General features: G+C 47.4%; 8 protein-coding genes across 8 annotated transcripts; 4 read left to right on the top strand and 4 right to left on the bottom strand.

The window, feature by feature from the left end:
* The first annotated feature begins 288 nt into the window (after positions 1-288).
* On the top strand, positions 289-3,167 carry GGS22DRAFT_165697 (bifunctional 6-phosphofructo-2-kinase/fructose-2,6-bisphosphate 2-phosphatase). Its single transcript, XM_047961735.1, has 6 exons — positions 289-885; positions 1,161-1,349; positions 1,403-1,438; positions 1,490-1,757; positions 1,813-1,893; positions 1,943-3,167. Exons 1-6 carry the CDS (start codon positions 872-874, stop codon positions 2,963-2,965), a joined length of 1,611 nt encoding a protein of 536 aa, XP_047818312.1. The 5' UTR covers positions 289-871; the 3' UTR covers positions 2,966-3,167.
* A 720-nt stretch (positions 3,168-3,887) lies between these two features.
* On the bottom strand, positions 3,888-7,358 carry GGS22DRAFT_165694 (cysteine proteinase). Its single transcript, XM_047961734.1, has 6 exons — positions 6,894-7,358; positions 6,720-6,821; positions 6,281-6,655; positions 5,538-6,228; positions 4,323-5,483; positions 3,888-4,230 (listed from the first exon to the last, which is right to left on the bottom strand). The coding sequence occupies exons 1-6, from the start codon at positions 6,996-6,998 to the stop codon at positions 4,223-4,225; spliced, it is 2,442 nt and encodes an 813-aa protein (XP_047818311.1). The 5' UTR covers positions 6,999-7,358; the 3' UTR covers positions 3,888-4,222.
* A 2,041-nt stretch (positions 7,359-9,399) lies between these two features.
* On the top strand, positions 9,400-10,856 carry GGS22DRAFT_23714 (54S ribosomal protein L7). Its single transcript, XM_047966572.1, has 4 exons — positions 9,400-9,711; positions 9,777-10,372; positions 10,447-10,535; positions 10,593-10,856. The coding sequence occupies exons 1-4, from the start codon at positions 9,467-9,469 to the stop codon at positions 10,716-10,718; spliced, it is 1,056 nt and encodes a 351-aa protein (XP_047818310.1). The 5' UTR covers positions 9,400-9,466; the 3' UTR covers positions 10,719-10,856.
* Positions 10,829-12,223, bottom strand: GGS22DRAFT_165692 (Fes1-domain-containing protein). The gene has a single exon (XM_047961733.1). It carries the CDS (start codon positions 11,720-11,722, stop codon positions 10,994-10,996), a length of 729 nt encoding a protein of 242 aa, XP_047818309.1. The 5' UTR covers positions 11,723-12,223; the 3' UTR covers positions 10,829-10,993.
* A 1,583-nt stretch (positions 12,224-13,806) lies between these two features.
* On the top strand, positions 13,807-15,740 carry GGS22DRAFT_23692 (uncharacterized protein). The gene is made up of 6 exons (XM_047966570.1): positions 13,807-13,901; positions 14,008-14,038; positions 14,181-14,236; positions 14,325-14,355; positions 14,418-15,189; positions 15,246-15,740. Exons 1-6 carry the CDS (start codon positions 13,895-13,897, stop codon positions 15,474-15,476), a joined length of 1,128 nt encoding a protein of 375 aa, XP_047818308.1. The 5' UTR covers positions 13,807-13,894; the 3' UTR covers positions 15,477-15,740.
* Positions 15,741-15,874: 134 nt separating this feature from the next.
* Positions 15,875-16,901, bottom strand: GGS22DRAFT_23702 (RF-1 domain-containing protein). The gene is made up of 2 exons (XM_047966571.1): positions 16,461-16,901; positions 15,875-16,378 (listed from the first exon to the last, which is right to left on the bottom strand). The coding sequence occupies exons 1-2, from the start codon at positions 16,683-16,685 to the stop codon at positions 16,016-16,018; spliced, it is 588 nt and encodes a 195-aa protein (XP_047818307.1). The 5' UTR covers positions 16,686-16,901; the 3' UTR covers positions 15,875-16,015.
* Positions 16,902-17,489: 588 nt separating this feature from the next.
* Positions 17,490-18,243, top strand: GGS22DRAFT_23673 (uncharacterized protein). The gene is made up of 2 exons (XM_047966569.1): positions 17,490-17,739; positions 17,878-18,243. Exons 1-2 carry the CDS (start codon positions 17,604-17,606, stop codon positions 18,111-18,113), a joined length of 372 nt encoding a protein of 123 aa, XP_047818306.1. The 5' UTR covers positions 17,490-17,603; the 3' UTR covers positions 18,114-18,243.
* GGS22DRAFT_23668 (WD40 repeat-like protein) lies at positions 18,111-21,044 on the bottom strand. Its single transcript, XM_047966568.1, has 3 exons — positions 20,862-21,044; positions 18,565-20,792; positions 18,111-18,510 (listed from the first exon to the last, which is right to left on the bottom strand). Exons 1-3 carry the CDS (start codon positions 20,991-20,993, stop codon positions 18,387-18,389), a joined length of 2,484 nt encoding a protein of 827 aa, XP_047818305.1. The 5' UTR covers positions 20,994-21,044; the 3' UTR covers positions 18,111-18,386.
* Positions 21,045-22,450: the final 1,406 nt, after the last annotated feature.

Below are 22,450 nucleotides of genomic sequence, written 5' to 3'. Positions count from 1 at the left end.
GACAATTGGGTTAAGATGTCGGTTTTTTATTAGCTTGAGGGTGACTTGAGAAAAAAAATCATTCTTTGGGGTTTTTGCGGCAGTGAGATCAACATCCTTGTCTGTAAGATCCCCACATTTGATTAATCGGAATAATCCTAGCACCGTTCTCCTTGGTGTATGGCTGATTAAGTAATCGAAACCTTACCTAAACTTCGAAGGACCCACTACAATGACCCACTCGCGATATGTACGTACATACATACTTCCCGCATGTGACGTTAGTAACGAAATAATCGAAATTCTTCACTCCTGACTCCTAAAAGTAAATCCCCGTCTTTGCACAAATTCTTGGCATTTCACATGAGTGAGTTCGAAGAAACTCAAAAATCTCCCTTCTTGGAGGCTTTATCCACTCATCACATCAGTCTCCAGAAAGACATCCAAGTTTCTATTCCCTAGCGGTGGCAACAAGTCCTACGCAAATACCAAACTTCCAGACTTCTTACGAGAGCCATTTGGTTGTGCGACTACCGCCGCTTTGATCGTCTGCGGAAGTTCCTGGTGTCGAACGAAGGATGGTGCTTCTGTCTGTAAATCATCTTGTGATCACCAGGTTTTAAAAACCATTAGTCTTCGTCTTTTTCCAGGGATAGTGATCCCTCACTTTTTAGTGAGGCTTTACTTCTCTAGTCGCAATCCAGAGATTGTTAAGTTTTGACCCGTCGCATTCAAATTTCTGTTTACATAATATTCAACTGCATCTCAAATTGTCAATTTCCAGGTGAAAAGAAAAAACAACACCTTGATCTGCGAGTTGACGTAACCGTCACCGCGGCTCTTAACGATCTAGACGACTCAGGAGCAAGGACTGCTGAAGCAGGTCAAAATCATGGATACATTACTGTAAGTGGATTGTCCTTGCTTGATGATTGTCTTGTCGTTTGAGCGCGCTTGCGATGCATCGATATCAAAATGGAAGTCAGGAGCAGCGTAATGGTTAGTTTTGTTGCCATTCTTTTGACAAAAAGGACGTCCTTTGTCAAGACAGAGCTTACCTGCCACTTTTTTCAATTCGTATTATTTAGCCCCTGTTGAATTTCATTGTCCCCTCAAAGAACATACAGCATCAAGTTTAAGATAGTGATGTTTACTACCATGAAGGGTACTAATTGTACCAGAACTGCGGATATTGCCGCGAATGCTCCGAGATACCGGCGCAAGAGCAGTACGTTCATCGATGGCATTCATGATGTCCCGGAGGATGGCGACAGAGCCCCCGCCCAACTATACAGCACTATGTCCGGAAGGCTTTTCCACTCCGGTCGTATTGCAATCGTCATGGTAGGGCTTCCTGCTCGAGGGAAAACGTAAGTTTCAACTCCCCATCTATTGTACCAAGCTACTACTAACGCCTTTCCAGCCATATTGCCGTTTCATTGGCGCGATATCTACAATGGTACGCTAGGTAGTTGCTCTCGTATTATGAATATTATCTCATATATTCTAGGTTAGGTGTCAAAACACGGATTTTCCACCTCGGGGACTACCGTCGTGCTACTGTTGGACAAGGTGGTCATGTACCTGACGACTATTTCTATCCCAATGCCTCTCCGGCATCTGTTGTTCTACGTCAGAAGATTCTTAAGAAGTGTCGCGAGGACATCTACGGCTGGCTCAACCATGAAAATGGCCAAGTGGCAATATATGATGCAGTGAATCCTACTGCAAGCAGTCGTCGGTCATTAGCTAAAGAGTTCGCAAAGCATGACGTCCAGGTAGGAAATCATACCTAAACATGCGATGATAAAAACCAGTGATTAACAACACTAGACTCTATTCCTAGAATCCTATGTCGACGACGATAATCTGCTTAGAGAAAACGCACGTAATGTCAAAATCGGCTCTCCCGATGTATGTATCAGGAATCACTTCTTCACTTGACTGTGGCTGATATATGTAGTTTGCCAACATGGACCCCGATGAAGCCGCAAAACTCTACCTAGAGCGCATGGAAACCAAGATTCCTGTCTTTGAGACAATGGACGAGAAAGAACTTAATTATATTAAGATGATTAACGCAGGCCAGAAATTCTTTTACAACAACGTATCCTTCAACTATCTCTCTCACCGTATCGTCTTCTATCTAACCAACACCCACATCAAGTCCAGAGCAACATTTTTTGTTCGGCCGGGTACAGCGATGGAAGAGGAGAGCTACAAGGCAGATGCGCCCTTATCTGAGGAAGGGCAGAAGTATGCTAAGGTGATGACTGAGACGGTAATCAAACACCGTGAGCAAGAACGAGTATTGCAAGGCGGACCTAATGCGCCTTTACGCCCACTTGCAGTGTGGTGCTCAACACGCATGCGCACGTTGCAGACATCAGACATTTTCAAGGAACTAGGATACAAAGTTCGACAGCGTAGCCAAATGGCTGAAATCAACCCAGGAGTATGCGAAAGGCTTAGCGAACGTGCAATCCGCCGTTTGTATCCCGATGAAGTTGAGAAGCATGAACTTGACCCATACCACCACCGTTATCCTCGTGCTGAATCCTATCATGATCTCGCTGTACGACTTGAACCGATCATCCTGGAGCTTGAACGCGAGCAGAATGACCTCTTAATCATCGCCCACGAGAGTGTACTACGCGTCCTCTATGCTTACCTTATGCATTGCAGCACTATGGATATTCCAAATCTCAAATTCCCGCGGAACGAGATCATCGAAGTCATCCCGGGGGCGTACCAGAACGATGCTAAACGTATCCATATTCCGGGCCTCGATCCAAGGACAGTTCCTGGTTCTCCTGAAGATATACGTATACCCGTACCAGAAAGTGCCAGTGATACCCCGGGACCGCTACCAGGCGGCGGCCTTTCCGCACCCGCACTACCCCCTATCGTTGTCGAAAAGCCACCAGAGAGGGTCGTGAACACGGCGGCGGAGGCCGTAAGAGACAAGATTACGGATGAGGATTAGGTCAGGACTCTTCTTGGTCGTTTATAGACATGGGAAACACTCACGCCGATACTTTCTGCCCTACGATTCTGTATAATCATGATTCTAGGTATGGTTAGGATAGGTGTTTATGAATAGACGACTATTATGTGATTTTCATATAATTCCACGTCGAAGACATCTGGATGATCTCTCCTAAGGCGGGAGGACTAAGACCCGTCTTCTTGGCTGGTGAAATGGATACTTAAGACTACGCCTGAAACAAACTTGAAAATGCAAGAATCTAGCTAAATGCATACTTACCTAGGTAGGTAATACCTATACAAGAAATACGAGAGCTCACCTATAGAATCTCAGCCAAGAATAAGTAGCAGATTTCCTGTTCCATACCCGTTTCTCGATCCCCGATCTGGTTAAGGGCTAGCTACAAAATGCAACTATTAGCTACCAAGATCGCATCTATCCAATCACTCCTTTAGCCATCCTCATACCTTGGAAAGTATCTAGATAAAACATTACTAGGTATCAGGTCTATCGGCACACGAATTGACATCCATATGTATACCTCTATCCACTCCCGGCCAAATCCGCCGATGCCCGACATACTTACAGGCTTCGGGGAACCGCAGTCCGCTCCTGCCTCCCGCTCCGCCCCGGCATCTGTCCTTCTAATTATCCATGTCAGACGGTAATGAAGCCGGATTTTCGCCGTCGCTTCCGACGGGGAAGCTCCGGCGGGGACAAGGGGAGAAAGAAGTAGTGATCAAAACCCCAATCATCTTCATCTTAATCCTCACTGGTTCTCTCTACCCGCTGCTAGAACGTACCCGTGGACGTGTTATATTACTGAAAATTTAGGTAAATTGCAGCGAAACAAATCATTTATGCTGAACAATATCATAAATATCGCTTGGTACTTTTTATTTATTCAACTAGGAATAAAGATGCCTCTCCGCAGCCTCTGGATTACTGTTCATCATGTATGACCAGCTGGTATCACTAATGAATTCATTATACAATACAAACCCGCGTCTCCTAACACTTCAATAAATCTCAAAACGCCTTTTTGAATGCTGTCCAGTGGCTGCTTGTCCTCTAGCGCTCCATGCTCATGCAATAATTTTCAGACCAGAAAATTGACCCATTACCGACGTATGCCTATAAACCAGCCGTGCCGTTTTCGTATTCCTTGCGGCATATATTCTGTATCGCCAACGCCTGCCGGGTATCTTATTTCTCAAATCAATCAGACCGACCCAACCACGTAAAATAGTATCATTACTGCACTATAGTATAGTATTAGCATGAAAAGATCGCTAGGATTTCGTGAAGGGGAAACGAGAGTTCCGAAAAAGAGTGAAAATAGCGATATACTCACCAATGCATTCCCTATCCGGTAAATTCATTTTCTTGTTCTCCTTTCCCTTTCCTTTGTCCACTCGTTGTTTCGATTTCCCTCTTTTCTGCGTAGGTGTTACATCTGGCCCATTCTCCTTAGCGGTAGGTTTACTGACATTCTCCACAAATTCATAGTCGTCCTCGGCATCTGTAGATGCCGAATCTCGCAGTGGTTCTTTGCTAGATTTCATGAAGCCCCCAAACCTCGTTACGGTTAAACTCTTGCGACTATCGCCAGCCTGGCTTTGAGGCCTGCTCTTGTTACCACTCCTGAATCTTGCGGCGGCTCGACTAAGTCTCTGGGCCGTAGTCTCTTCTCCGGGCGTGACAGCGGGCGAAGGGGTCTCTGATACTGCGACCGGGCTTGGGGCGATTGAATCGTTGTAGATACTCCCTCGGCGAGATACGCTGAGGAATCCATCTTCATCTGCGAAGCTGCGGCGTGGTCGCTCTAATTCGGATGAAAACCGTATGCTGCTGTTGTTGGTGGATGGCTGAACATTCAAGTTATCAAAGTAGCTGCTGGGTTGGCGGGAGACCATGAGCCTATCCTGGCTTTGCGCCGCTGATGTCTCGGAGTTTGTTAGGTTAAGCGCAGCGTCATCGTAGGATGGCGGTTCTACGTCCGTGCCCTCTGTCGAACTGGCCGCTACCTCTACTATCGGAACAATCTGATAGAACAATAAGTAAGGCATTTCTTCCTTAAGCGATTGCTTGATGTCATCAACAAGGGTGACTCGGTCAATCGCAAGATCGTCAAACTTGACCCATTGTGCCTCTTCGTAATCAGGAGGAGGATCGTTATCGTGTCTGCGGTTATCCGTGAGAAGCTTGGGGGCAACACGACAAAATGAGACATAATGTCCAGAATGTAGCGAATCCCCTCGGTGGCACACTACAGATTGAAGCACGAGCTTGTAGTCGGTGGCGAGTCCGCTTTCTTCCACCTGTCTCTCATCGACGATGAAATGCGGTAGTCGTAAGCTGTCAGGGATATCAATGTACGTATTCTGTCGTTTCACGTCTCCCCTTTCGTCCATCATGTATCGTTTTAGGCAGATACCAACGACTGGTCTTTGGTTAAAATGCCGGGCAACCTCCAAATCACTCTCTGGCTCCTTATTCGCCGGTGAGTGCCAAGCTACAACTTATATTAGTTCCATAGTAGTAAATAGGTAATGGGGTTTTATCATACGTATTAATCTAAAGAACTGCCAGGCAGGTATTGTTACAGCTCTGACAACAGATGCTGTTTTCTTAGCTCTCTGGAATAGGCTTGCTGCATCTGACTCAGTTGGCTTGCCTTGTTCGTCGAGTACAACGCGTTGTATGATGCTGTCTGTTCGGCTCCGATTTGGTTTTACAATTGGCTGAGACCCTGAAGCCTCGACATCCCCACTGTTTCGATGGTTAAGGGAATGTGAATCTGGTGCAACTGTCCATCTTCTCTCTAGATAAGGACCAGTCTCGTCATCGTCTTGTTGGGTTTCCTCGGTAACAACCCCAATAGTATCGTCTAAGTCGATCGAATTCGTAGGAGACAGAGGCTTTGGTAGTGTGTTAGATCTTTCTGCAGCCTTCTTCTCGTCGAGGCTGTCTCTGAGAACGTCAACCTGCGAGTTAAAGTATTCTTCTAAACAGTCCTCTAACTTAATGCCTTTGCCATCATTATCTGGTGGCACGGCAAGGTTCAAGAGCCTTTCGTAAACAACTTTGTGATCCGCATCGTCATTCTTGCCTTGGTGAAACAAGTCGACTTGTAAAGTAAGAAGGGGAAGCTGGAGGGTCTCTGTTATAAATGCGAAGGCTTCAGATGTGTCCTGTTGCTCCAACATTTGCGCTTCTCTCCAACCACATGCGGCTAATGCATCTTGGATATGTTCCGTCTAGTTGAGAGTTAGTCTCACTAAAACCCCATAGGCCAGGAATGTCGCCTACCATGTCTGTTTCGATTAATTTTCCACTTCTCAGCATGTTCACCCAAAGTCGTAGAAGTAAAGCTAATTTCCTCTGCGGTTCCTCCGTGGTTTCATTTTTCAGCATGCATTCGAAAGACTCAAGCTTCGCAAACATAGCAAAAAGCAAGGCATCAAGGTAGCAAGTTACGTTTCCTCGATTTTCAGCTCCAAGCATGTGAACGGCAGGGTTGTAACTAAGAATCTTGCCGGAGAGGGATTGCTGCTGTAGCGATAGCAGCTCGATAGCTTTTTCGACATTGCCGGAAGAGTACTTGGAGTGAAGCACATATCGGACCTGGTCATCGTTTAGAAGGGGGAAATCTAGGTCTGCAATTCGTCTTCGTATGTCGTCGATCTGTTCGATTTAAAGGTTAGGTCACGCTGAGGCGCGAATGAATGTCCATGACATGTAAACGCACCTTAGCCGCTTCTTTTTCTCGCTCCGTATCGGGATTAACACATTGTTTAACAGATTCTGGTTTGAAGAGAGAGAAAAAGGATTCGGACGATAGAGGACGATGCTGGAGAAGAAATGGTGTAATTAGCAGAGATATCACTAAGATGCAGAGTTGACAGATCCGATGTCACCTTACCTTATGGGCTGGATCAGATGATCTGCCACGACGGTGACTATTCTTCTCGCGGCGACTTAGGAACTTCTTAGGAAGGCTGGTGGTCTTCATGGTGGGGTCTCGCATCGTAGAAAATTGCCCGAGGGGCTACGTTAGAGGTTGATAAAAGGCGGCAATCGTCGATAGTTTACGATTTGCAACGACACGACATGCTCTCAATCATATTTCGAAATTCGGGATTGCTGTGTGACGTTCAAATGAATTATTCCCCTTTCTCCTTCCTCTTCTCTTCCTAAAACGGAGGCGACGCTTCGGAGCTGCCACCTGTAGATGAATGAGTATGCCAAGACCAAAGGTTGGGGATCGAGACGTCTTGAATTAAAAGTCTTGGATTGGTTGCGAAAACGCGTTGTTAAGGTTGAAGATGATGGTGAAATAGAAGGGAATCTAGCATGATCCAATATGAAAATTATGAGAATGTCAATTTGATCTACTTTGTATCAAATGAAGAGAGAAAAGAAGGCGTTTGAGAGACAGCGGGAGCTTGCAGCAGCCAAGAATCCAGACAAGTTGAAGTGCTGTACCTAGTACTAGGTGCTAGGTTTGCATTGCTAAGCTGCTAAGCTGCTAGGGCGTGTAGGGCCTTGTAAGTTGTAGGGTCGGGGTTGCGCTGCGCTGCACAGTACTAAACGGGGAGTTGAGGAAGCCCGAGGGAGCGTTTCGCGTCAAGGGTTCACCCCCCTAAAAAAGGAACAATGGGCGATCCAAAATTGACCGATTGACCGGCTTGCGTTCCTATTGAGGATTACCTTATATAATCTGATTCGCGTGATTCAAAAATAGGAAGCTTTTCAACCACGAGTCCTAGTCTCCCTTGAGAGATGGATGTTTCTCGAATTTAAGAGGTTCCTTAGGTCCTAGGCAGCCAGGCTGGTAATGTTGTGTAAGTCGGAAAAGGCAGAGACCCGAAAAAAGGTGGAATATGTATATGGATATGATCGGGTGTCGTTTCCATCTACGTAGACCGACATGTTCAATTTATTACATCATATCACAAAGTCATACCTCTGAGATATAACATTTATAAGTTACCGGCGCAACTTTAATCGGTACACTGGAAGTCTCGTAACTTAAAAAGTATTGGAGGTTTTCTTAGGAGGGTGCGGCGTGAGAACTTTGAGCAGCACCTGGCATGTTTCTCGGGACGAGCGAAACTAAGGAAACTAAATCTGGTCCGTACCTCAACACGGAACCTACTTTCCCTACGAAGAAGTCTAGAAGGCCAGTCCCTCGATTTCATTGGTAGGACCCTAGCGCTGCAGACGGGAATGCTTGGGCTTTCCTCCCCTGGCTATGGGCGATCGAATGAGATCTCGCCTTTTTTTTTCTTCTTAGCTAACGCCTACCACTAATTTACTACCTGTAGGTGCAGTTGACTCCATCGGCTGATAATAAACCTCGTTGATTATTCGGCGCTATAGTGAAGTCTTCGCAGCGAATACGATAAACGAAAACTAACCTGCCTAGTCGTCAGCCGAAAACACAGATGATCTTAATATGTATGAACAACTAACCATATACGTAATCTAAGATTCGTCAAAGCTTGCGGGTAAATCATACGTATAAGTATAGGCAACTACCTACAATACATTGTACATTTTCAGCCTCAGCCAGCAACTTTTAGATCTAATATGTATCTCGTGGTAGCAGCACCTACCTACACTACTAGATATTGTAGCATTTGTAATCCGGTAAGTCTGGCATTCCGAGGCGGTCTCGTGCTACACAGGTATGGACGATTCATGATGATGGGTTACCAAAAGAAGATGAACTAGTACCCGGAGCTTTGGCACCTGTGATTAGCCCTACAATGGAGAGTTCGTCAGGTGATCGACATGCGATCACGTAGTTGGTGGTATTATTGATATCTCGAATCTCCTGTTTCCAAAATAAACGCAACTCATGTTTAGTAGTGACATATCGTACATCCTCTAACAATCTGAGTTATATATCAAACATTTGTGATATAATGTAGTGTTTTGACGGTAGGTAATCTAATTAGTGGGCTACTAAGCAAACAGTAGAGAATTTGTGATGCATGAAAAGGATACAACAATTGCTTAGGTAAATTGAAAACGTTACCTAAATCCAATCCAATAAATCCTTGTATTGACATCCACATATAACTTAAATATACGTAGTTAGGTATTATTGTCACTATTGTCACCATTGACAAAACATCACATAAGAACTGATTCTGTAGTACATGAAGGCTTCAGACACGGAATTACACGATTACTTAAGATGGTTAGCTGAACTTTTGAACGTGGAGTAAGGTAATGCTTGCTTTAACTTTTGACCAGTCATATCAAAGAAGCTTTAAGATTGGGGCTAAGATCAACAAGGATTAGATCCATCTATGGATCCATCAATAACAATAAAGAAGCAAAGATCGGATATTAGTTTAGCCGAGAAGCTTTCTCAGTGGGGCAGCGGGATAGCACATTGAAATTTCACTTTTGAGAGTCTAGAAGATTGAATGCGCGAAGTCGCCATTGAACTTAGGACTTGGTGTCAGCAGGCGCAAACGCATCATGGCGGCTCTAAGAGAGATGCCTCGTGCGAGCTGTCAGCTTCTTAGCAGTGTATCGCGCTGGAAGCCTCGCGCAACAAACTTTCAAAGATGTGTATCAACCGGAGCCGCTGCGCCTGCACCTACAATACCTGATATTGAGCAAGACTCTGGCCTGGCGACCCCAATTCCTGCTAGGGAGGGCATTAAACTTACTGATCCACGAAAGAGAGCAAGCCGTAGAAACTATGAGCTTCCCCACGAAAGGTAGGCATGAGATCAATTCGATCTAATATCAGAGAGGACGAGATTAATGGATATTTGGTGTGTAGATACCGATACCGTCCTCCAAAGTTCGACCGAGGACCTTTACACCCGGTCCAACCGCCACCGTCTTCAGATCCAGTCGCTCGAAACTTCTCTCCTGGGCCATTCAACCTTCCTCGACTCAAGCAGACCTACCACTCAACTGTCACCTCAGATATCATGACCATGACGTACCAGCATATCCCCCCTGGAACTCCCCCCGAGCCCGAAAAGATTCGATTACGGGAATGGGACGACTCATCACCATACATGAAGAACCGACCCAAACGTGGGCCACGAGGTAGAGGCGTTCTCTTCCCTATTGAAAAGAATCTCAACTGGCGCAACCTTCCTGAGATTAGGGCCGTGCATTTATCTATGTACATGCCAAGTGCCAAGAGGAACCCGGATCACCTCATCGTTGGACGGTCGGTACTGCAAACTATAACAGGTGTCCGCCCCGTGGTCACGAGAACGAAGAAGAGCGTTGCCCAGTGGGGTATTGTCAAGGGTGACAGGACCGGTGTTAAGGTCAGCGTTTACGGAGATCAGGCCTATGAATTCGTAGATAAGATGATTCACTTGGTGTTTCCTAAGATCAAGGATTGGAAGGGTATTCCGGGTTCGTACTCCTTGGCTACCTAGCACGTTAAAAGATGCAAATAGGAGAGGGATAGGACACTGACAAAAGTCTAGGTACCTCCGGCGACCATACTGGTAATATCAGCTGGGGCTTCGAACCTCAGGACGTGCAATACTTCCCAGAAGTTGAGGCTAATTATTCAGTAAGTCGCCGAAACGATTAGGCAACAAAATTACTCACTCACTGACACGCGTATTAGTTATATCCATCTAAGATGGTTTCCGGTTGCTACGTCACCCTCGAAACTACGGCGAAGTCAAACAGACACGCCAGGCTACTATGTATGGGTTTAGGCATCCCATTCCAGGGCGAGTTAGTAGAATAAGAAGCGACAACGCTCCTGTTGTCTACTTGTACATATATCATCCCGCCAAATAAGCAAGATGCGATACACTGTAATACAGCTGTACAATATGAAACGTCACGAGTCATAACGAGTAGACGATGTAATTCCCATTTCATCATTCAGCAATCGTGACTCCCCCCAAGTATATCGTGACTGCCTAAACCCCTTTTTAGTGACCGGATGTACCCACCAACGCCGATAATGCCATGAAGATATCCTCCTATTCCCTCATGCCCCTAACCGTCAAGAGGTATCTATGCGTTTAAAGCCTTATTCTTCAACCCGTTCATCAACTCATTTAGCGCATCCATGTCTGTCGCATCCATCCCCTCCTGAACATCCTCACCTCTCTTCCGCAATTCTTTCGCAGCGACATCTAACGCGGGTTGGTAATTCCGCACCGCGGAGCTAAGCGCGTAAATAGCCTTGCGACGCACATCCTTCGCCGCTCCCCCATTGGTATTAGCAGCAGCGACCGCCTCCCCAGTCGTCTCCTCTCCGTCCCCAGCGCGCTTCTCCATAGGCAACCGCTCGCCAAGAGCCATAGCGACCAGCTTCTCAACACCACCAAGCGCAACCAGACGCTCCTGGCTAGGAGCGTTGTTCTGTACGGCGGTGCCGACGCACCAGGCTGCCATCAGCCGCAGCTGATCCTCCTCGTGGCCCAGCAGCTCAAGCAACGGCGTCCACAGCCCCAGCCGCGACAATAGGTTCGCATTGTCAAGCGACTCGACCAGCTGCTCCAGGTTATCGAACGCCGTTAGCTTCGACTCCAGCGTCATCTCCGGGTCCTTCGACGTGATCGCCGCCATAGAAGCCTGCATCAACTCCGCGTCTGACGGCGCGCCCATGATTGCCGCTAGCGCTTCCGCGTTTAGAGATGTTTTGGGTCCTGAGGTCTCCGGCGCGGAGGGGTCGGGCGCGGCTGAGTTTTCGATGCCCCATTTTAGGAGCTCGTTGAGGTTTTTGTCCATTCCGGCCATTTTCGTGGTGTTTTTACCCTTCGAGGGGGGTGTTTAGATGCTGGTTTTGAAGGGGTGTCGTCGGCTGGGGATATGCAAGGAGGGTGTTGAAATTCGGTAGATTACGTCGTTTGGGACAGGGTACCGAGTGATCGATCGTTTTTTTTCTCTTGCCGATTTGGAAATAATTTTCTGATATGAAGGTATTTTTGGCGAACGTTTCAATGTAAAGATTGCGCAACGTCTTTGAGTAGGTCTCTAAGTCGCGATAGTTCTTTCTTTAGATTTGTTCGTTACTAGGGAAGTTGCTGAAAAGTTTCGGCTGAGTATTCTGCCTACTATGTACATTGAACATAAGCTTCTTTTGAGATCTCCAAGATTCGCGAAGCTTCACAAGGATAGGGTCGATAAGCCATAAAAGTGGAACCCATGAAAAATAGTCACTGATTAAAACGAGAATTTAAATGCTAAATTTCACACCGTCTGCATTGCTTATCTTATACAATAGTAGTGAATTTCAACACTGTAAAAAGCATTTTTGCTACCCAGTATAAAATTCCGCAACTAGATTGCCCAGTATAGATATCTCAAGCCACAATGTGCCGTTCTATTTATTACTTACCTAGCCACAGGGATTGGATAAGATGCCCCGCTACAGATGCCCCTCACCCCGCCTTCAGTTTCTTGACCGCTAACACCCTAGCTTGCTTGAGATAATAATATGTAAAATTTGTTGAAGTCGCCATGTTACGATATCAAACTGAATGATACCATACTCAGGGTTAGCCAGTTACTTATTATTAAAACTACTACCTTGTTAATTGTCTCCTCTTCCCCTTATCCTCTTTCGGGGCTTGAGTATCTAATGACATGTCTACTTACTAGGTACCTAATAGTTGACAAATTGTTATATATAGCATCCATCATAGGTGTTACGTCAGACTCGTATAGTCATCTATTGAAGTGATTGTTGTAGATGCCTGATGATTACTGAATGAAAGACGTGTTAGAGAATAATAGAGGTAACACAACACAATGTATTCTGCCCCTGCATTTCGCAACCCACTTGCCCCGTGAGATTGACATGTTTAAGCCGGATAGGCGATGCCTGCTTGGCGCCGACCAATAGTGATTGCTAGGTACGGGGCATAGGATGTTTCTTACTCTACGTAATTGTATCCCCTTACTGTATACCTAGGTGTGCATGCTAAGCCACAAGCATACATCATAGACTGCTTATGTGTGAAAGAGATTCAAGGCTACGCCATCGGTCCTCGGGGCCTTTATTAGGACGACTTGAGTTGTAGTCTGTCGAAAGAACCCCTGACTGCCCATGTACGGTGAGGTGGGTTGGGTTGGTTGCTCGGTAGTCTTGGCGAGAAGTCGACCTTCGGACTCTAGGCATCTGAGTATCAAGATAAGACCAGACTGCACAGGCCATTCCATTGTTGTATGCACATCCACATAGTATTTTGAAGCTAGGCGGCTAGGGACCTCGTTATTTCGGTGCCTTCGACAAGATACTAAGGCTGATGCTTGACAACAATAAAATGTCAAAATATCAAAGTCATCCTTGAAAGATGGACAACTGAATGTGATTGCCTAATTCAGCACCAAATCAAAGGATTCACCAGCTCATCTTAACAATTTCTGCTTTGTGACAGCGGTGAGTGATAGGTGTGCTGTTTATTGTTTAATAAGGGTACAGCTGGGTACTACGTACAGTGAGTTAGCTGGTTTAGGTACCTAATATTTGTGTGCGCAGAGGCCATTCCTGCCATTTCCTGCCCCTTTCCCCCCTGTAAAAAGTGAAGGTACTTCGGTACTTAAAGACTTATGCCGTCTCTGATAGGCGTACGTATTTTGTACTTGGCCATTGCCCCGCCTCTTTTTTTGTTCGGCCCACAAGTTCTTCCCATCGAACTGTGGGATCGGTGCATCAAACCAGCTTCGTTCCTCCCTTTTCTCCCACACTCTCGCCCCAGAAGCAATTAACTGTCCGACTCTTCTACCTTAAAATCAACTTCCACCTAACAAACAACTCCTTTCCTCGTTGTCTTTTGTCCACAACAGGCTTCGACAAAACACCATCACCTTTGCTCTCACGATCTGGGAATCGCGTGGGCTGAAAGTAACGACCTCATTCTCTTCTTTTATTAATCTTTCGATACCTAACCTACGTAATCCATCACAATGGAGGGTATGTAATCTGTCAACACCACCTCATCTCTTATCGAATTCCATTCCGCTGGCTTCATTTGAAGCTACAATAAGACTACAATAGCTGACACGTATCCTATCTACAGAGGAAGTTGCTGCCCTCGTTATCGACAATGGGTAAGATCTCACTCGCCTTTTCTCACCGCATCCTGCAGCGCGCATCGGTCGTGGGGGTCTTAGATCCAAAACACGACCCAAATTCCGCGATTTCAACATCTGGGTGCATAATGGTAGAACACTTCAGCTAACTTGGTCCTAGTTCGGGTATGTGCAAAGCCGGTTTCGCCGGTGATGATGCTCCCCGAGCTGTTTTCCGTAAGTTCTATCCTCGCCCAACGGCCGCCCCCGCTTGAGCCTCGTGGCGGCCTCAACCTCGGATCCGCTTTCTAACATTTGGGTATAGCATCCATTGTCGGTCGTCCCCGTCACCATGGGTGAGTAGCCGATCTCGATAACATATACTGTGTTCGCGCAGCGATATCTAACTGTGTGCTAGTATCATGATTGGTATGGGTCAGAAGGACTCGTATGTCGGTGATGAAGCACAGTCGAAGCGTGGTATCCTAACACTGCGATACCCCATCGAGCACGGTGTTGTCACCAACTGGGATGACATGGAAAAGATCTGGCATCACACCTTCTACAACGAGCTGCGTGTGGCTCCTGAGGAGCACCCCGTCCTGCTCACTGAGGCCCCTATCAACCCTAAGTCCAATCGTGAGAAGATGACCCAGATTGTCTTCGAGACCTTCAACGCCCCCGCTTTCTACGTCTCTATCCAGGCCGTTCTGTCCCTGTACGCTTCCGGTCGTACCACCGGTATCGTGCTGGATTCTGGTGATGGTGTTACCCACGTTGTCCCTATCTACGAAGGTTTCGCCCTTCCTCACGCCATTGCCCGTGTCGATATGGCTGGTCGTGATTTGACCGACTACCTAATGAAGATCCTGGCTGAGCGTGGATACACCTTCTCTACCACCGCCGAACGAGAAATCGTCCGAGACATCAAGGAGAAGCTGTGCTACGTCGCCCTTGACTTCGAGCAGGAGATCCAGACTGCTGCCCAGAGCTCCAGCTTGGAGAAATCCTACGAGCTTCCTGACGGTCAGGTCATTACTATTGGTAATGAGCGATTCCGTGCTCCTGAAGCTCTGTTCCAGCCTTCTGTTCTCGGTCTCGAAAGCGGTGGTATCCACGTTACCACTTTCAACTCCATCATGAAGTGTGATGTCGATGTCCGAAAGGATCTCTACGGAAACATCGTCATGGTATGTATCCTATGCTCCATTTTAAGCCTCACACTAGGCGCTAACAGGATGATTAGTCTGGTGGTACCACTATGTACCCTGGTCTCTCCGACCGTATGCAGAAGGAGATCACTGCTCTTGCACCTTCTTCCATGAAGGTCAAGATCATTGCTCCCCCAGAGCGAAAGTACTCCGTCTGGATCGGTGGTTCTATTTTGGCTTCTCTGTCTACCTTCCAGCAAATGTGGATCTCTAAGCAGGAGTACGATGAGAGCGGTCCCTCGATCGTTCATCGCAAGTGCTTCTAAGGTATTATTAAGCCAATTCGCTCCATTTATAGCCATTCTAGTATCTAACTCTATACCAGCTTCTTAAACACCACGTGTCCGATAACTTCTCACGAGCCTACGATGTTCCCAACCGGAGCATGAGCCATGCGCAGCTCCTACCGTTGCGAATGTATCCCTGTCGAGACTCGTATCTACAAAAGGTTCTGATAGTGGTCCGGAGATTAGGGCTGTATTACTCCAAGAGAAAAGAGAATATGAGGTGCTTTACTTTTTAGGAGGCTTCAAGCACGGGATGGTAGACAATTCCAGCCGAGGTTGATCATATACTACTTCTGTTTTTCCGTTCTCAAGTAACAAGCCTGGTGTGAACAATGTGAACCGCAACCCTTTAAAAGCCTCGTACATATTGATCCGGGGTAATGTTCGTTTTCCGAGGTCTAGATTTGTCATTGCGTGTTCAAATAGTGTAGAGTTAATTGTAATTTACGATTGCCAAGATTTGTTTTCGGTACGCTTGATAGTTGTGCCGAGTATTCAAGTATATAAATGGTATATATTCACTCGTTTTGGTTATGGATATTTGGTTTTCCTTCATCTTGTGCAGGCTCCTTGAACTCACCATCTTCCTCGTCTACGTCTTCCTCTTCCTCCAATGTCTCCTCTCCAGCAGCCCCGGCCTTACCCTCTTCTAGCTTCCGGTACTTCCTCCGGCTTTTCTTAGCGGAGCTGGCCTTCTTCTTGCGCTTGACTTGACCGACGACGGAGGAGCGGCTCTGGTCGCCGAGAGTGAGGTTATCGAGTTTTTCGGCTAGTAATCGTCGCGCTATGGTTCGGTTTTGGCTCCGCGAGCGCGTGGCTTGGCATTTGACGACGATGCCGCTGGGTAAGTGTTTGAGCTGGACTGCGGAATTGGTTTTGTTCTGGATTGTTAATTACTTAGTTGGCTGAATGATGAAAAAGGGGAGGGGAGGTTGGGTTGAGTAAAGTGAGGTGGTGGCATACGATCTTCTGCCCTCCTGGCCCGCTGCCCTTTAGGAACGACTCCTCGATTTCCTCTTCTGGGGGTGGCTTCGGGCGTGGTGGAAAATTGACAGACTTGAGGAGGGGTCCGGACGTGCAGAGGAATAGCCGCGGTGCAATGGTGGGGGCAAAAAGTGATCGTTGACTGGTAGATGGGATTGCGAGGATACTGCGAAGTGGTCGCAGCAGCGTTGGTATTGTTGTCATAATCGCCGTTGTCCCGCACTACCAGTAGCAACAGCTAGGAATTGTGGCTGGTAGGTAGGGTCTTCTATTGAGTCAGGCCATTGCTCGTAATAGAGATAATCATTCGTGGATCGCTCCTCAATAACGAAAATCAACTGCCCCGGGCTTTCCGTCAACCACTAAGAGCTATTCGGAAGGGCGTCGTGAACGAAATGTATAACTTCGTTTAGCTTTACGATATGCGAACACAAAATATTGACTGGCAGCTGCCAAAACCCGACAACGCGACGTCACTCCCGCTTTTTTCCTTCTTGTCAATGTATGCTTAAGTAATTAGCGTGAACAGTAAGATCAGACAAGGATTACAGAAATAAAAGGGAGACCCTTACCCCACTATCTCAATATGATTGGTCCATTTTCATTTCCATATTACCACTCAAAAAACAACAAGGGGGGTGTTTCCCAATCCAATCAAGCAGCACTCAATTGACTCCAATTGCGCGTCTTTGGTGGAGGTAACCAATTCGAATCCGTTCAATTTAGGAGCACAGCACAAGCACGACCTCGATTCTCGAACGATCCCGGCTTCTACTTTTAAATCCTCTCTTTCCCTATTCCCAGTGACCGAACCTTCCGATACGAATATTTACGCCTCACTCGTTGCTTCCCCAATACTAGCAAAGCTAAAGTTAATCGAACCTTATCTTTAACTCTAATAATAATAATACCATTTCCCCCTTGTCGGGAAAATAAATAAGATATCGGCTACGGGCAACACATCCATTCTTTCCACTCGCTTCCCCCTTTTCGATCACACGAACGAGACGAACTATAGAAACAACGCCGAAGAGCTTGGGTTGCATTGAACTAGTTGCGAATAAATCTTCAGCAAAGGAAATCTGAAAAGAGGAAAGACTTAAAAAGCAAAAACTAAACAAGATGGAGTACCTGACGAAACAACCCGAGAACCAAAACGCGATCCAGCGATTTGGGCGCTGGCTTCGGCTGAAGCAGTACCAGATCGAGGTTACTTTCGGCGTTTACATGTTTACGCCAACTGAGAAGTTTGTATTCTGTGAGTCTTCCCATTTTATTAATCAATCGCTATCCGGAATTATCTCTACGGCCACAAGGCATAAGGGGTTAAGATACCAGCCTTGCGCAAGATAAAATATTATATCGCATCCGATAGCAAGCTCTAACATATTTTTAGGGTCCGTCGTATTCCTCCTCTACAGCCTCCTAATGATCGCCACCGTCCTCTATCTCCCGCAACATGTCCTCTTCATCTTCAACCGCGCCTGGTTCTACGTGAATGGCGGTGAGAGTGGTTTCGCATCAAACTTCATTGCCGGAAAGAAGGACGCTCTATCACTAGCAACCTCATCTACGACCACGACTATGGCGGCGGCTACCGAGGCCGTGGAATCCATGATTCGGGAACTATAATGCGCAAGCCCCTTTACGAGATTCGAAAAAGACGGCCTTTCCTAGATATCACGCGGATGATAAATGATCCATGTAATAATTTTAATTAGCTGGCTTGACCAGATGCGCGGCGAGTTGCGGCGTTAACGTGTTTAAGAGATATATGGTCTGGCGTTCGGATCAATAGAATTGGCGTCAACAAGCAGGCATGTATGAATGTCTGTGCAAGAGGAAGAATACGTTTTGGACAAATAATGGCGGTGTTTAGACAGTCGCATAGATGGCCTCAAAACATCATGGATTTCTCTCTGAAAGTGAATATACTCTAAGTGAGCCATCCTCTCCAGCTATCGCCAGCTCGTTTGCAGTTCGCTGCGGTCTCCACGATAGTTGCAAAACAGCTTTCGCAAGACATAATCTTGGAAACTTTTGTCAGTGGGCGATTACTTGCTAGGGTAGTGGGAAACCTTACTCTGGTCTTAGATTCAGTGTTGTAGATACGCTAAGCGAGGTCGCATCAATCGAATATATGGATATTTTTCCAATCTCAGTGCCAACCGCCAGGAGATAGGCGCTGCTCTCAGCGTCTCGGTGTAAGAAGTCGATAGCCGTAACTGGATGTGTTTCAGGTATCGTCGTCACGCAAGTGATATTGGGATCTCCTGAGTCGGCCGGTGTTTGCCGCCATATCTTGACTTGCTTGTCTCGGCCGGCTGTAGCAAACACCAATGAGTTCAGTGAAGGCGCCCATGCGGCGTCTAAGATCATTCGAGAATGGCCCTTAGGGTTAGACTGCAATAGCTTGTAGCTCTGCTTGTTATCGCTATCCCGCTCAAAAACAGCCCATTGCCGGTCTCGTCCAACACTAAGTAGGTATCGGTCGTCGGGAGAAAATCGTAATCGCGTCGTAGTTAGCGAATGCGCCGTTAGCGGCGGCTTCACCTCCGTCCACTTCTCGGTCTCGAAGAGGCGGATGACGGCATGGTTAACGGAACTCGCTTTACACGCGCTCGCAACAAGCGTTCCGTCGTGGCTCGCTGCTAGGCAGGAAATCTCGTAGCCGTGGCCGTATAGCTTTTCAATTTCAGGCCAGAGGGTATGCCGTGATAGGCTATCCTCCAGGGGCGGATGTTCGATCTCGAGCGCGGACCGGCGCACAGTCGTTCCAGGGTCCAAGGCGTCCCGGTCCATCTCAGTAGCCGCCGGAGCCCGGACCTCGAGATCGTCGTCGACAGCCTCTATTGCCTTGTTAGATAGCCCAAGCACGGGCATGTTGGCTGCGTCAGGCATAGCCGCGACGTCCTCGTCACGAGAGCCGACAACATCGCATAATCTGCGGAGAAGCCGGGCCACCGCCTTCGGCTCCTCGAAGACGCGCATCAGCTTCTCGTCTGCGCCGGAGACGAAGCGCGACCCGCCCAAGGAGTCGATGCAGTTGAGATCGTAGCCGTGTATCTGCGGGCGCGCCATCTCGTGCCAGGACCCGGCCCCGCCGCCTTTGCTCCAGCTCGCGTGTAGCCGCGTGGTCTGGTCCGCACTGGTGGATAGCAAGAAATCGCCGTTCTTGGACCACGTAATGCCCGTTACGGACCGCGTGTGCCCGCCGATGCCGATATGTGGTAGCCACTGGTCCCGAGACGCGCTGTGGTCCCACAATCGCCAACTGCCGGTTCGGCCGAGACACGCCACCGAGGTTCCGTCCGGGGACCAGAGACCCGTCCAGAACCCGCCCGTGCTTCCCGTCGCGGTCGTAGCGCCTTTCTCCCGGCTAATCTCCCCCAACCGTACCGTGGTGACCCAGATCCCCGATGAAGGGTCTGCTTCCCATATCGCGAGTGTATTATCCGCAGATGTAGAGAGGAGTTGAAGTTTTCGGGTAGATGGGTTAGAGTACCATTTCGCACTATATATCCAATCGTCATGTCCTAATAATAGTGCCTCGAAGGTTATAGAATAGTCTTTTTCCGCAGCTTGCAACCGATGGGCCTTGTTTGAAGGTGACCTTCCAGGTAGATATGCGCCCAGAGATGGGTCAGCCCCGTTCGCTGTTGCAGCGGGTAACTCTTTGCCTTGGTGAAATCGCCATAGACGGACATATTTGTCTTGACTCGCAGATGCTAGTATTAGGTCGCTCTCGGGACTGTTACCCTCCCATGTGAAATCCAGTGACCGAATCCATCCCTCGTGGCCTGATAAGGTGGCCTGAAGTTGAAATTCAGGGCTAGTGCTAGAGCTTGCAACGAATACTTGGACAATATCTCTCGTGCCGGCCACAGCTAGAACTAATCCCTCACCACCCTGGCTGAGGGTACTCAACGCTATTGATAGTGGGAAGAACTTCGGGGAAGTCTTGAGGGTTTGTATCAAGCGAATTTCGTTACCTTCTAATGCCCACACTTTTACTGAGGCATCTGCTGCGCCCGTAGCAAATATCCTCGACACCGAATCTGATGATGCTTTCCCGTTCAGGGTCGCTATACAGTTTACAGGCGCTGTATGAGCATGCACAGTTTGAATACATGATGCGCCACCAGGTTCATCGCTGTTAGCCAAAAGCGCCCAAATTTTCAGACACTGGTCATCTGCTCCAGTGAGCAAATATGCTGAAGACTCCCCCTCAAGTTTAGGTAAGAACCTAACAGCCTTGACAACATCTTTATGTCCCGAAAGGAGATTCGTCACACCTCTTGGTGTTGTATTCTGAACGAATAGATATTTGAGATTAGCAAAAGAACATTCGATCTCATCAAACTCTTAAGTTAGACCTACATGTGGTCGCCATAAAGCGACTAGTGAGTCAGCACCGAAGGCTACTGTCCCATCGTCACCCCAGTCTGCGACGGCAGTATGCCTATTTGCGCCGGCAGAGAGGTACTCTACGCCAACCTGGTAATTATCCATGTCCGGGGCCGTTGGTTGTTTTTCATGGGTTCGATAATTGGGTACTTGGGTATGTTACTTTTACTTTTGTAAAAAGAAGACTTGTGATTGGACGGAGCTTCAAAACTTAGTTGAGAAGTCTTTGTCAGCTGCCGGATATTTTCTTGTCAGGTGCGAACAGGAGACTATACTATAAATACATAAATACTGTGTTACATGTCCTAGTTATTAGGACATACCACTTTTGATTAATTTTACTTAATATCATTACCCCAAACCGATTTTAGGGGACAATGTTCGTATCTCATCATTTTACTTTTGTTCAATTCATTCCGTTCGGAAGTATAATGAAATTACTTGTACCTGCTGTTGGACTCAACCCCTGGACATTAAGAACAGGAAGCCAACCCAACACTCAATACATACCACGTACCTAGTATGTTTATCTTCCGTTACGATGTGCTTTGATGAAAGGATGTATGATTACCTATTGAAGATGTTCAAGGATGAGTTTTCTATTTTGAATCTCGGTGAGTAATAGCTGAGTTTCCAAAAGCTAATATAAGACAACTAACAGCCATATGAAGCCACTTAACGCCAGCCACCTCATCAACCAATCCAATCCAAGCGATATATAATATTGAATCCCATCCTCATTTCCATGACATACACACAGACTTGAGTCATATCTTAGAAACCGAATTTCACAAGCAAGTAAACAAAACCCAAAAACAACCAAATACGACGCCAGGGACGGAACGAAGAAACCCCTGCCCTACCCCTAACCCAACCCCAATAACCAGAATAGCCGCCCTTAACCCTGCCGACCGACTGCTAAAGAAAACCTCCCCCTTACCGCCCCGTGCAGAGAAGCCTACATACATCCGTACATTACATATGTATGCCCGACCAAGCAGACCAGAACCACGTGCGCTGCGCGCAGGCACCTGATCAACCTTGGGCGCTGACGATGGATCCACCGGAGGGCTTCGACCCCCCCTTTTTTTCCAGCTCTACCTGCGATTATCGACGATGACTCCCGAGCGGCATGCTGTATATGCGTAGGTATGTATGCGTATGTGTAGGTATGCGTGCGTGCGTGCGTATATGCCGTATGTGAGTGTGTGAGCGAGTTTCTTCGCGAAGCGTCCTTGTCCCGGTACCGGCTATTGAGCTGATCGATCCCCCCTCCAAAACGACCCGTGGCGTCAGGGTTTAGATCCTCGGCGCCGCCACTAAGGCGCGTCGAGGGCGTCCTGTCAGGGCCCAGGGCGGCGATGGGCGATTCGCGGGTTCCCTAGCCCCCGCGCCACGAGGCGCCGTTCGGTCCGCGTTCGAACGGCTACGAGTTCTATATCAATGCGGTGATTACGTATGTAAAATAGGTACCTAGGAAAAGGGACTCGGTATATGTAGCTAGGTCTTCTAATCCCACGGCGATTGGAAAATGAGGTTATACTAGGTAGGTAGTTTCGAAT

This window comes from Annulohypoxylon maeteangense (genome assembly GCF_022496945.1).
Source record: "Annulohypoxylon maeteangense strain CBS 123835 unplaced genomic scaffold GGS22scaffold_10, whole genome shotgun sequence".
NCBI lineage: Eukaryota > Fungi > Ascomycota > Sordariomycetes > Xylariales > Hypoxylaceae > Annulohypoxylon > Annulohypoxylon maeteangense.
The sequence above is the reverse complement of the archived record's forward strand: the minus strand, read 5'-3'. Positions and strand labels throughout refer to the sequence as shown.